We start from the raw sequence: 14,651 nt of genomic DNA on the forward strand, positions 1-14,651 counted from the left end.
TGAGCCTGATTTGGTTTTTATAATACGGAAATTACAGCAACCACAAGAAATGTTCTGGTTTTACATACTTAACAATGGAAAATGTTGCAAAGCAGACCAAGAGCGCCTCATCCAACAGACTGGATTGTTGTCCTGACTCCAGAATTAAATCTGAAATTATTACGATCTCTTCGGTTTCATCTCATACGAACGTTTTCAAGCTTTCTGAAAACAAAGCGGCAGAAAATTGAAACGACAAATCGCAATGAAAATCCAGATTGTTTTATTGGTGTTTAATCGGCTGGCAGGTTTGCCAAAGCACCATAAGAAACACAAGTGAGTGGCAGTACGATGCATTCAGGAATAGTGGAGCATGCCGTCAGTAAACAACTCTTAACAAAAAAAAATAAATTGAGAACATTTTACACAAATGCACATTTTATACAGCACTGCTTATATTTTTTTTTGACACTGTGCAAAAACTCTTCACAGAGGGGGCATCATTCACAGAGATCAGAGACTGGAAACGAATCGAATGCGAGCCACACGCAGCGTGGGGGAAGGGCGGCGGGATTCGCTGCAGCCATATACGGGGATTAGAGATGAATACGCAGATACTCGCTTGCTGCCATCTGAAAACACATCCAGACAGCCCTGTCCTGCCTCCGCTGCTGCGTTCGCGTGCAACCGCGTTGGTGTGCAAGGGCATCGAGAGCGTGCATGTTGGGGAACAGATCAGCTTTGGGTCTGGCACAAAGTGGCTCAGGAAGCAAGCATAGCTGTGACGTTACTCCAAACTGTCTTTGAACATCTATAATCAGGGGTTCTGGAAGCACGACTAACGGAAGGCAGACAGTCTCCTGCAGAGAGAAAGAGACTCAAAGTCCATGCACATAATCTTACATGACCACACTTTCTTTAGGAGTGACTTTCAACAGGAAGAGGAGGATAGATTAAGTGTACAGACGCACTGAATCTGTCCAACACATTTTTGTGGGCTAGCAGTGGGAGCCATAGCCATAAAAAGCTTTTTAAAGAGCTCCGGACCACATGAGGACAAGAATGATGGAGATACTTAAGCCAAACTATCAGATCATATGGCTGGAAAACTGCAGCTTCCGTTAAACAACAAACACATGATTTAAAAAAAAAAGAGAGAGAGAGAGAGAGAACAAAACACAATTGTTATTCTGCAACTCAGAAGCATTAACCCCACAACGAGAAAAAAAAAAGCAAAGAATTTGCTTTTTGGCTGGAAGATTACAGCGTAAACGATACCAAAGGGCTTTGGTCCCAGACTCGTTTTTGTCCAAGTGCTTTAAAGGAGCAGACTGCGGCAGCATGCTAATCAGAGGTACTTTACATAGAAACATGGTGCTGCAGCACCATAATACATTAAGTACATATAGCAGGCAGATTCAGCAAAGTTTGAACAGATTTCCACTCGGTGCAGACGGTGCCTCCTTTAATCTTAGTCAAATGTATAAAACATAAACCTGCTTTGAAAGGTCTCAACAGAATGAAGCATCAACTGGTGCTTGACTGGTTTCCATGAGAAAGTTCCCAGCCATATGCCTCCTTGTTAAGTCACAGACAGACTGACGCTTTGTTTGCTTGCAGAGCTGCTCTGGGCTCTAGACGGCGGACTGTCCCTGCTCATTTTAAGAAAGTGGAGGCTCAGCATTCATGTGACTGTCAGTGAGGGCCTCAAGCCATGCACAGACATTTACACATTGTGGGAGGTTTGCATTCAAAATGAAAACACAGTTTAAAACAAGGAGCAAGCGGAAAAAATAATTATAATTATCCACATGAGCTCTGCACCAATAGTAAACATATAAAGACCTACATATCCAGCGTCGTATAAAAATAATCTGATGAGTTGAGTGGCATTGCTCTGTAACCCTTGACAATTTTTGACTGAGAAGTTCACTTCAGTGAAACCTGTACAGATTCCAGCTTCAAACCTCTTCAATAATCTTTACAAAACCTTATTTAGTTTGATCACAACTTAAAGAAGATGATGAAAAATGTGGTTTAGCATCACATGAAAACAGCTACCAACTCCACTTGAAAAGTGAAGCAGAGAAGTCAATGGTTCAAACCTCTTATGGGGGCAAGACGTGACATTGAGAGAGTAAAAAACAACAAAAAACATTTTGGCAGTAATTGTGAAACTCAAGTTCAAACACATAAAATCCATATTAAAATATGTCAAACTCCTTAAGTTAGTCTTGAGGTCATTTTGGAGAGGGGTGACATTTTCCTGCCACAGTAATCTCTGCAGTACCTCTTCAGGTAGAAAAAGCCAACAAAGCTGGCGGCAACACGGACATCTATTTTGGAGCTCTCTGTCTTGCTAGCCGCTTCATGAAGCAGCAGGTTACAGTTGCGATGATGAAGATGCCAACAAACAAGGCCGATGAGACTCCAACCACCAGAGGGATGAGCAGCAGGTCAGCAGCTGGAGAAGCAGAGGAAAAAGTGGAGAGAAAGCTCCTATGTAAGACATCGAACTGCTTTAGTTCTGTTTTTCATTGGATAAATTTATAATTTGGTAACATGAATGTCTCAAAGTTTCAGGGCTTAAGGAATAAGAGCTTATTCCTGCACTTTAAGGAACTTCCTTCTGAAGCTTTGTGCAAACATATATATCCTGTTTTTGCTTTTCCAACCTACTTAATTGTTTAAGATCCCCAAACTAATTATTGTATTACACACAGATAACCAGGTGCAAATGTGATTCTCAAAGCATAATTCCATTTACTAAAATAATTAAAAGGCTATGATCCAAACCAAACTGGATCTACATGAGAAGGAAAATGCCCCCTAAACCTAAACCCTGGTTTTGCCTTCCTTAAAAGCAACAACTGCCATTATATTTTTCAAAGATTACTTCTAGTCCTTTACATCTGTATGGAGGAATTTTGTCCACACTTCTTTGAAGAATTGTTTTCATGCGGCCATACTGCAGGATTTTCAAGCATGAGTGGCCCGTTTAGGATCAATCCACAGCATTGGAGTCAGATTTAGGTCCACAACTTGATTAGGGCACTGAGGAACTTTCATTTTTTCTATTTTAAGCCACTCAGAGGTGGAAATGCTGATGCACTCTGGATCATTGACCTGAAGGGTGTTTGAGAGTGAGATCACAAGCTGGTGGCTGGACATTTCTCCTTTAGTGCACAAAGCAAATAACAGTATTTATCTATATTTTTTCCTAGGCACAGACAGAAGACTCAGCAACCTGATGTGAAAGGTGAAGAAAAGTACAAAGGTGGAATGAATTGACGCAGAATGTTCAGCTAATGTGGCAGGTCGCTGCATTAAATGTGACTGGCTATGCTTCAAGTTAGAATCACTAGTTGATTCCTCTAAACATTTAAAATAAATCTAGTTACTCTGCTAACCCCCAAGAATCTTTGTGCCGCTGCTCAGAAGTTCACTTGTCAAGGCTGGACCAAACAGTGACCAAATATTAGCAAATAACTGAGAAAATGTCCGTAATACAACAAGGCTCTCACCTCTGGCATACAGATAAACAGTCACTTCATTTGACTCTGCTTTGGCCCCCGTGTCGTACCAGCCTCCATGCGGATCCTGGCCCCACACTTCTGCACGACATTCGTACACGCCCTGGTTCTCCACCGTCGCCATGTGAATCCTCAGCCTGTAGCTGACGGCAGAAAGCCGGTCGATGCTGATCTCGCTGTCGTTGACGTGGATATTTGATACACCATTGTACATCAGAGTAGCAATGAGCCTGGGCTGTGCTACAAGTTCAGCGTCTAAGGGAGCGCCACCCGAGTTCCTTGTGACGACGGGTTCAGGAATCGGCCGCCGCAGCCATTGCACTTGAACCTGCACCGGACCTGTGGTTGTCACTGTGGCGTTGCAGATCAGGGTGATGGTGCTTCCCCGTTTCAGCAGGGGGCCATGCGGGAGCCGAGCCACAGCTGAGACCAAAACATCTGAGGGAAAAAAAACGACAACATCGAGAGATGAAAAATAGGTAAATAACAAAAATGGATGAAATTAATGAGACAAAAATCTACCAAACGAATTAATATTTGGCTGTTTAAGCTTTTTGAGCTCCTTCAGAATGACAACAATATCAAACGCGCCACCATGTAATACATCAAAAGAGATATTTCAGTGAATTTTATTTATTCCAAGTCCATAATAGCTATTAAGCAATGCAATTAAGTTCAAGGTTTTTAATTTAGCCTGTAGTTTGTTCTGACAGAGCACTAGAGTTTCAGTGAATACCAGGAAGGCTGAATGAAGCACAGGAAACTTGCTTAGCGTTATCTTTTGGAGAAAAGATTTTGTTCTGTCTTTTGACATGCTGCATCTGGAAAATGCACAAAGAGGCTAATGCTTTAGTAAAAATGGCTGAAATAGCTAACTTTAGATGCTAAAGACAGTTTAAAATGTCAGTATTAGAAGAATTGGGTCAATAATCAACAAAAAACCTCTCTTGTATATTGACTACTCTGTCACCACACACAACCTCTTTTCTGCTTCTAATATAAATAATTAATGACTGCTGTCAGCAGAAAGGCTAGAAACAGGTTTTTACTGATGATGTTTTAATATTATAGATCTGTTTAATCCAGAAGCCTTAAATGAACAAAATCGATATCCACAAGTTATCGTCATAGACCAGAGAATGAACATTTTCGATTGGAGCATCAACATATTTCGTTAGGGTTTCTGAAAGCACAACTAGGGCTGCTCCATAGCAGATGATCCTGTGATGGTGATAATACTGGTTAATTTTGAGATGATTACTTCAGTTGCCTGTTTTCTTCTTTACTTTTTTTTTCTCTAATCTGTGAAAAAAAAACTAACATTTGTCATTAGTGTCCATTATTTAGTCACTGGATTCAGTCCAGCTGACTAAATATTACTACATTAGGATGTAAAATGCAATTTTACAACACTTGGACTACATCATTTAGCAATTATTGCCCTCCAAACAGTCATTTGCAATACGTATCATTACTCCATCATCCTCTAGCTTCACACATTTTTTAAAAAAATTCTTAAGCTCACCTTTAGTCTTCAGGTTGACAGTGACGCCCTCTGACCTCTGGGTGAGTGTTGCAGGAGTAGACAGACTGGGGTTTTTCCTGCCAGCATACACACTCACCACACAGCGATACACGCCTGAGTCGGCAGGCCGGGCTGAGAAGAGCTTTAAAGAGTACTTCCCCTCGGACACTTTCTCCATAGAACCGCCGCTGGCTCTGCTGAGGTCGTCTCCCCAGCTTACGGTACCGTCCGGGCTCATCCGAGCCACTTCAACCTCAACAGGAAGCACAGCAAGCCACCAGTCAGTAAGGAATGTAATGTAATTTGAGCTAATTGATGAGAATATTATGATTTATTCCAGTATTGAGTTCTACCATATAATAGAAAATACAATCTACTACAATTAAAAACCATATTTGTAAATAAGTGAGCAAAATGAAAATGGCAGTACCTCCACTCCTCCGGTACCAACAGCATCACTGCTGACTGATCCTCTCTTCATCCACTGCACCAGCAGACCCGAGTTCACCTCAGACGCCAACCCCAACACCTCACAGGTCAGGATGAGAGGGGAGCCAACCTGGAGGGTCACCTCCCCCCGGGGTGAGGACGTGACACCCAGAGACTCCGCTTGAGAGAAACAGACACGGATTTGATGAAAACCAAACTCTTCTGAGTGCCAAGGCACAAACCGGCACTTGGACTGTGATTAAATAAATCTCTACAGGAAGTGAGATACAGCAGAGAGCAGTTTCCTAGAAGCAGGCTGCTTAAGCAGACTGTAAAATGCTCAACAGTGTGCCCTGCATTGGTATCCAACCCTCTTTACTCAAGTACTTCTTAAGAAAAAGCCAGTGAAACTAAATGCCTTCAGGAGCCATCTCATTAATAGAGAAAGCCCACAGTGTTAATTAATCTCAGCATAAATTCAGCTTTTCTGTGCAGGCCTCGGAGATTTGTTAGAGAACTAATTAACACACAAATCCTGGGTTTTCAGCATCTCGAAGGCTACGGTTCAATCCATCAGCGGAAAATGGCTGTGCAAAAAGAACCAGCGAGGCAGCCAGGAAGCCAACTCTGGTGGAGCTGCAGATATGTACAGCTCAGGAGGGAGAATCTGCAAATCTGTCTATTCATTTTGTTTTTTACATTGTTCAAAGAAAGCCAAAAAAAAAAAAAAAGGTCTCATTTCAGTGGTTTCCATGCAGCCCAAACACAGCAAAACCTGTTTCTACGTAGTATTGATTCAGGGGGCTGAAGGCAGATGCACACCACACTTCTCAGATCTCAATTTCAGTAAAAACACGTCATCTTCATTTTTTCATTTCATGAGTATTTACTCCTTTGTGTTTACTCCTTTGTAACTTTTGGAAAACATTGTAGTCAGCTTAACTTGTGTGATAGTCGCTTTGTATTCAGGAATCCTCCATCTTTCCTGCCTTGGTTTGCATGTAAGTAAACTTAACTGGTGTAATAACAACACATCGATGTTAACCCACTGTGTGTGCAAGACTTGTTTAACAATGACATTTAAGTTAGCAAAAAGAGGCCATTGTATGAGCTGAACAACAAGAGAGACAATGGACAATAACATAAAGCCTCTCAGTGAGTGTCTTTAGAAAGGAAAACAATGCATGCACTGATAAGCTTAAAGTTTGACCTCAATCTTATCATAGAAAATGAGTCTAAATCTTTGCATGATGCAACAAAGCCCCTGATTATCTCTTTCTGCAACACAATCAAGTCTAAAATAATTAATTTGGAATGAAATGCATCAATAACAAGTTAAATTATTGAACTGAGAATCTGTACTGACAGCAGATATTTACCTTTTACTATATGTAACAGGTTAATGCATGATAGAAAAATATGCTTAAAGAGGGACTGCCCAACACAGCGGTGCTTATCTAAAAGAAATAATGGACATGCTGCTCTGACAGAAAGAAAGTTATCCTCTCTGCAGGCTGAAGGAGGCCAAGGTGGGAAAAAAAGATTATATAATCCTTCAGATCTGCTGCAAGGCCAGAGGCATCTATCCAGTCATACAGGCAGCCGGCTAGTGACTTATTAAATCCAGCTGGATAAGCAAAAGGAGGGCAGCGTATTTAGACTGTCAGTCAGACAATCTGACTGCTGAGGCACCAAAGGAACAGATCTGCCAGAAATTAATTCATAACTACTTTAACCAAATGTCATTTTTAGTATTAAGGCAAGAATTTGTGTACATTTTTTTTGTTTTGTTTTTTTTAGCACAGTTAATGATGTACGATGTATTAAGTTTTTTTTTATTTTTTTTTTTTTTTTTTTTATAAAAACAGTTCCCACCTGAAGTTGGGATTTGGTGAAAACAATTTGCCCCATGACTTCCATCAACCTTTTCCATATCCAAGTTGTTAAGAGACTGGCAGCAAAATGAACACAAATGTTTATCCTATTATTTAACTCGCCAGCCAAGCACTCAGTTAAAGCATCTGCAACACAAACTTGGAGCGCCTAAACTCTGGAAAGAGCCCGGGGTACTCAGTGGCACACGGAGCATAAACCAAGCCTGCTTTGCTGTTAGAATTTATTGCTATTTACAAACTTTTCCACAGCCTGGCTGAATATTGCTAGGACTGTTTATGAAAAAGGAGAATTATGTTGTTTTTCACTCGAGGCCTTGCTCCTGTTAAAGCTTTACTCATTGAGCATTTCAAGTGTTTTCCTAATTCCTGTCTTCAAAACGTTGCTTTTCATGAACATTTTTCAGAGCATTCTAATTTATTCTTATTTCCTTTTCACTGCAAATCCAAGAGTGTTTGGCCAACAAAATTACTAAGGTGCAGTTTGAGTCGGCATAAAGTTAAATTTTCCCAACTGGAGCTCTGAGGTAGTTTTTGAGTAGTAAAACACATCAGCAGTTGTGTTTTGTGTCGATTGTGTTTTTTGGCACCTGAAGCCTACACACAAAATCTGTTTCGCTTCCTTAATTACCTAGTTGCTGAATGGTCAAGTTGCCAATATCCAGGGTCCTTTGAGCAATCCTCTGCCACATTCGATCAGGGTCCCTAATCCACTGTGAGGCTTCACAGAAATACGACCCAGCGTCATCGGGCTGCACCGCCTTCATCTTCATCACGTACAACCCCTGTCCGCCCTCTCCGTTCCTCTTCTCCAGCGTGATCTCTCCGTCATCGTAGCGTTTCTTGTAGAACCGTCCTGGAACAACCCCTAGAAGCTTGTCGATGGAGATGATCTCTCTAACTGTGCTGACCTCGCTGCCATCGCCGCTGTCTGAGCGCTCGCCGCCACCCCGCTTCCCGAACACAATGGACAGATGGGTGAGTTGCTCCGACTGGATGCTGGATGAGCACGTCAGAGTTAATTCAGATCCTTCAGGAACAGGCTGGCTGGTTAGGGAGCGAATGTAGCTGATTTGGAGTGAGTCTGGAATCACTGTGGGGCAACAAAACAGAAGGAAAAAAGCACCGACTAAAAAGACTCCGCTAAGACAGTTTGCTGAAAACATATGTCACCGAACAGATTTCTTGTGTTGTCTTACTTTTACACACTTAAAGGGGCAGAATTATGCATATTCCAGACATATACTGCTATTTTGTGGCACAATTGTTATAAACATGCTGTAAATATCAAATATGACTGAAAAGAAATGTGACGATTCAATTTAACGTTTTGGATTTGTTTCTGTCTTTTTAAGAAGCTCCTGCGCTTTCCGACGCTGCCTTCGGCATCAACATCATGACAACAATGACAAAAAGAAACCGCCCCCTAAATTTAACAACCAGCTCTGCCGCCCTTTGCAGCAACAAATGTGATCATTTATTTTTTACAATAATGTGAAGAAATTGTTGGCCCATTCTTCTTTTCAGAAATGTTTTCCTTCTGCCACATCAGAGGGTTTTGAAGCATGAAGGTTATGCCACAGCATTGAAAATTAAAGTTAGTGTTTTTTGCTTCTTTTTTTAAGATGTGGTATTTCTACACCCAATTTAACAAAAACATTTCACTTTTGTTTTATAATGTATTTTTTTTCAAAAGACTTGGGGATCACCAAGATGTATTTTAGTGCACGAGTGATTTATTTACTCAGGTTGTCTTGGTCCAACATCCATTTTTGTTTTGAACATTTAAAATGAACACAGAAACAAAAATAGGAGACATATGAAAGAGAGCAAATGGTTTTACATACTGCTGTATTCACTCTGAATTAAGAAAAAGGTAATGGCAACGTGCAGCTGAAAACGTTTACCACAAGGAGCTTCATTGAGAGAAATGAAAAGATAAGCTGGAATGAGGAATGCTGCTGGGAACCAAGTCCAGCCCTCGTTCCCATTAGTCAGAAAACATTCATCTGGTTGATGTAAAGATAAGATCCACTCACTGTAATCTCCACAACGTGGAAGACGGCTATTTTCCTCTGATATGCAACTAGTCTAGTTACAACAAAATCAGACCTGTCTTATTTGGAGAAAAAAAAAAATTATTAACTACTTTTGATAGCTTATGCAAAAGTGCACTGCTAGATTTTCTTATAAAACAACCAAATATATTGGTTTAATACTAGTGCACTTTTCCTTACTTCAAACTTGACAATCGAAAATCGTATGTGAGTCAACAATCCCGTTCCTCAAAATATACATGAAAGACATGTATAAACATTAGCATTGATTATATTTTTTAAGCCCTCTTGGCATTATGTGACTTGTTACCACATCTCTTTATGTTTAAATTACATTAATTCATAAAATATACTTCCGTTTTAGATATTTGCCCTGCTGATTATGCAAGTCAAAAAAATATGCAGACTGGTCCCACCATAAAGCATTTTTTTGCCAACTAAAACTTAGCTATTTTTAATTAAGTTAAACATTTAAGTATTTGTTTTCTAACCACCAGGTATTAGTTGTAAGAAAGGAGTCGGTGGTGTTAATATTTATTAATGTGTAAATATTGATCAAAAAGGTTTATTATTATTGTAGCCAAACAAACAAGCAGCTTTGCTAATTAGTCTACTATAAAAGGTTAACTTTGTGTTTTTTACTGAGTATGTTCTACGTGATTTATCCCATAAATTTTATGCTGCATGAATGATGACGAAGTAATCTGTCTACATCTTTTTTGTTAAAAAAAGACGTAATTTTAATGAGGCAAACTGTTTTTAATATGTAAACGAAGCAATATTCTATGCAAAATCGCAATAAGCATAAAGCTTCTTTGTCATTAACTCTTGATTTTTTTATTTTTGTCCCAATCATTTTTGAAAATGAAACTCTTTTGAATGAGAATTTTTTTTTCTCTTGTAGTTTATAGTTTTGGTCTCCTAGCCTATGAGCTGTCAGTCAGTTAGTCTGTGTATTGTTGCTGACGTGTGAAGTATCTTCTGAACATCAATGCTTGAAGTCTTCTAGTAGTGAAAAACACAGTTTATTAGCTGGGTAATGGGGATAACACTATTTATTCAGTGGAAACAACCTTTTAATTTTTTATTTTAGTTTTAATTCAGCTTTTAATGTTATATATTGTGACTCCGTAGCCATTTTGTTTCCAGATAATCAGTAACATTCCATTTTCCAAGTGTAACATAGAAAATACTTGTGTTCAAGGTTATCTTGGTTCTGCAACTTCAACAAATTAATGTTTATATTTCCAATCAAACTGTTATTTGTGACAACATTTTAACATAAAATCTTCTGTTGGAGTCACAAATACATACTTTATAGAACTCTCTACAAAAGACTGCCTTGATTATAAAAGGCAACCAACTTTGCAACTACATTCAGAGAAATTTGCACTAGCTTGTTTTACCTTTGACAGGAACCAACGCGCTGTAATTTCCCTGGTAGGTGCTGTCCGTGCTGGGTGTATAACACTCATATTTCCCCTCATCTTCAGCTCGAAGCCTCTGGATCACCAGTCTGACCTTATCCCCCGAATCTCTCTCAATCCTCACCTCCCCATTCCTCACTCTGGCCTGGAATGGGGCGTATGGAAAACCTTTGTCCCTGGTGGACACCACTCCTATCTGTTTTCCTCCAGCATCATTCCTATAAAGGAACCACTCAAATTCTTGGGTACGTGAACCTTCATATCCGGACACTTGACATGGCAGGGAGAGACGGAATCCGGCAACACGGAAAAGTGGCCCAGTGGGAAGAGTCACGTCCCGGCACATAGCATACTGGAACACTGTGATAAACGGAGAAGGAAAGAAAGTTTTGTGTAAACTTTGGTAAGTTATAGTTGCATCAAATGAATAACGTCTGGAATAGATGACTGATTATGCAAATAATAAATTAAAATGGTGTGGATAGGAGCCGTGAAGGTTAATGCTCTCAGTGAGTTTCCTGTTAATATGACTAAGGGAAGTCAGCGGGCCCAATTTCAAGCTGGTAGAAACTGAGTAAATACTTATGTAAACAGAGGAACTAAATTAAATCAGGAAGATACAAAATGTTAAGAAATGTTACAAGTTATTCATCAACCAGCATTATGCATGTTTAGTAAACATGTCTTTGGTTCCAAGCAGAAATATTCAGCATGAGTTCCTCAGGGCTGAGATCAGCCAGGTTCATTGTTTTCTACTGAGCCTCTTTGTCTGGTTTTAAAAATAAAAATACCCTTTTTATGATAGTTCCATTTAAAGATAAATCTGGTCCTTTCAAACACTTTAACTCTCAGCATCTGAAACTCACATATGCTACAATTGAATTTATATATATATATATATATATATATATATATATATATATAAGAAAAATCCAAGGAAAAGTTTTAAAGGATCAAAAGGCTAAAGAAATTTGAACATTACAAGCAAAACAAAACAGAAAGTCACCAAAGAATTACTTAACAGTACCAATTCATGAGATAACTATTTGAAAATGTATCATAATCCAAGACAAAAAGAAAAAGCAGAATGACATTTTTAGTAATGTCTGAAACGAGCGGTAAAGTTCACAATGAGGACATCTTTATATAATTTATGCTTTGTGTCAAATAAAACAAGCCAAACAGACAGCTCATCTTGTGATTAAATGTTCATGTCATCAGTCCTTGAAATTAAAAATAATTGAATACTTCTTTGATACATGACACCATTTCACCAAAAATTTAAAGTTCATAAAATATGAATCCCTTTGGCCACATCTCTTGAACAAAGGAGCATAAAAATACTAAACTACTGCAAAGCAAAAATACCCAACAACACCCACAGGTTATGCTATTAAATTAGTGTCAGTGCAGTTATCGATTTGCCCAGAAAGCAAGAGCTAAGGCAGCTGAACTGCTGCTGTGTCTTTCCAAAGCAACTGCAAACAAGATTCTGTCCTAAGAGACTGCAGATATATCCACGACTCACCTCTGACTAACCCTCCTTAAGACTCTTAACTACCGTAACAACAAGAAAAACCAGGTGAGGCAGTTGTTTCTGTCCACTGTTTGTGTGGGGGTGTGTACAGTACTGGAACAACTGGACCTTTTACCAAAAGCAAGGCCTCGCCTGATGACAGACACACATACAAACCCCACACAGATAATGACATGGGAGACTAGAGGGAGGCTTAAGCGGATCAAGTCCTAATTAACATTGGACTCAGCCTGATAGAGCTGGGGGACACCACAGCTCGTCACAATACTCGATGCTGTATGGATCAGACCCCATGCATCAGGGACCTGGGGGGCATTTTCTGAACCAAAACAAACACAGAGATGGTTGTTGCACCTATTGATCTAAAAGCTCCATAGGAAGATGGTCCTGTTATTATGGAGCTAAAAGGTGAGGGAATACTACACATACCCATGTCCAATATTCAATAAATTAAAAAAATATATATCGTGATGAGTCTCATTTGTCAGATTAAAAGTACCTTTTGAAAGTAACCTTTAAGCAGGTATTAACCTCTTAACTGTCACCCTCAAAATGCTTACATGTAAGTGAATAGGTCCAAGAGGACACAGAATGTGTCATCGTCATGACAGTTAAAATGTAACTATGGGTGCTGTGGTGACGCAGGGGCGGAGCAAACAAAAATATCTACTTCTCCATGCATGCTTTACAAGTCCTTTTTTCTTTAATGTAAACATTATAATGTTCAATCTCTGGACATTGTACCAAACATATGAGATGAACCGCAGAGCTTTTGGTGAGCAAATTGAGGATACTGCATGTTTAAGACATAAAATAAGCTCTAAAAGACAGAGTGTGCTGTAGCCCTGCAGAAGATAGTGAGGGGAGCGGAGAAGATCATTAAAGTGTCAACTTTTTAAACCGCTGCCACACTTCAACGTCAAAGCTGCTGCATTATTGAATTTATTTGATATTCTTCATCTGCTTTAAGCTTTGAAAAATGCATCTGTTAAATTATTTCTCACATTACTATCAATCCCTGTAAATGTCTTGCTTCATTGTGGTCCATTAGCCACACAATGCAATCACATCAAACTAATTAGAGCTTAAACCACCAAGTCAAAACAAAAGCTCTCCAATAAAACATATGATCAATCTAACAAACACTGCGCATAAAATGCCAACGTTCAGGACTTTATGAAATGGAGGATGAGAAAAGAAACACCTGTGGGGGAAGTGCAGTATCCAAACAGTCAGAAAGGTGATTGCTTCACAGGTAATAAACCTCACTGTGTGCATAATGGGTGTGATTCAAATTCTCACCGGTGAGTTGATAATTCGTATAAGACTGGAGCATTAGAATAACGCAATCTGCTGTATATTACATCAGAATAAAAAGGATTTGTTTAGTAAGCCGTCTCCTTCTGTGACAGATGGCGAGGCGGTTGGGAGACAGAACACAGACGCGGATGGACTCACCCCAGTGCACAATTACGAATAATGCTGTTTTCATCTTCGGAGCCATCATGGTCCTCATCTTCTTCCCCCCTCCTGAAGTCCAGATGGATTATGTTGATCCAGATCTCTCTCTCCTCGTTCCTCTCCCCGTTTACCGCCGATCATAGTTCACACCAAACCTGCCGTGGGTTCCATTAAAAAAATAAATAAATAAAAATACTGAAAAATCTGCACAATTAGCGCCAACTGGAATAAGAAGAAGAAGAAGAAGAAGAAGAAGAAGAAGAAGGCGCCGAATGAATGAAAATGCAGGAATACACATGCAAACCTGTAAATTTATTCACCCATTTTCCATGCAACACATCCATCAAATACGTCGACTACTCCATATTATGTTTTCAGATCATACCGCCTCGCCGTCCATTCTTACCACAGGGCAGGGGGCTGGGCTGCAGCTTGGACGTGTGTGTTTGAAGGGGAGAAGGAGTGGTTGGTCACAAGAAGGTGGAGCTTAAATGTATTAGAAAATGAACCACGGTTGGACGATGGCGTGTTGAGCCAATCACAGTTTAAAGAATGGAGGGGGGCGGTGAGGGAAGAGCCAACAAAGAGAAGTTGAAAAACCACTAGAGGGTGACAAAAGAAAGCATAACAAATCTGTGATTTTGAAGTCGGGTATTCGTTTAATAAAGGCTATAGAAAGCCTTTATTAAACACCTTTATTATTTATGTCTGTAAACTATGTTTGAAAAACAAGTATCACAGCATTATAAGTGGTGAGTGTTTTAAAGACCAAAAGTTTTCAAACTGACAGAAATCTTTTTTGTTGTTGTTG

General features: G+C 39.6%; 1 protein-coding gene across 2 annotated transcripts; it reads right to left on the minus strand.

Annotated features, from left to right (window-relative positions):
* Positions 1-239: 239 nt before the first annotated feature.
* Positions 240-14,312, minus strand: igsf8 (immunoglobulin superfamily, member 8). 2 transcript variants are annotated; one of them, XM_007548787.2, is made up of 8 exons: positions 14,161-14,312; positions 13,838-13,995; positions 10,822-11,202; positions 7,990-8,451; positions 5,468-5,646; positions 5,038-5,290; positions 3,504-3,950; positions 240-2,443 (listed from the first exon to the last, which is right to left on the minus strand). In XM_007548787.2, exons 2-8 carry the CDS (start codon positions 13,893-13,895, stop codon positions 2,316-2,318), a joined length of 1,908 nt encoding a protein of 635 aa, XP_007548849.1. In that variant the 5' UTR covers positions 13,896-13,995; positions 14,161-14,312; the 3' UTR covers positions 240-2,315. The 2 variants fall into 2 exon arrangements, with proteins under 2 accessions (XP_007548849.1, XP_007548841.1); XM_007548779.2 differs by having other exon boundaries at positions 14,145-14,312.
* Positions 14,313-14,651: the final 339 nt, after the last annotated feature.

The sequence above is a fragment of the Poecilia formosa genome, unplaced genomic scaffold (assembly GCF_000485575.1).
Source record: "Poecilia formosa unplaced genomic scaffold, Poecilia_formosa-5.1.2 Scaffold2, whole genome shotgun sequence".
Classification (NCBI taxonomy): Eukaryota; Metazoa; Chordata; class Actinopteri; order Cyprinodontiformes; family Poeciliidae; genus Poecilia; species Poecilia formosa.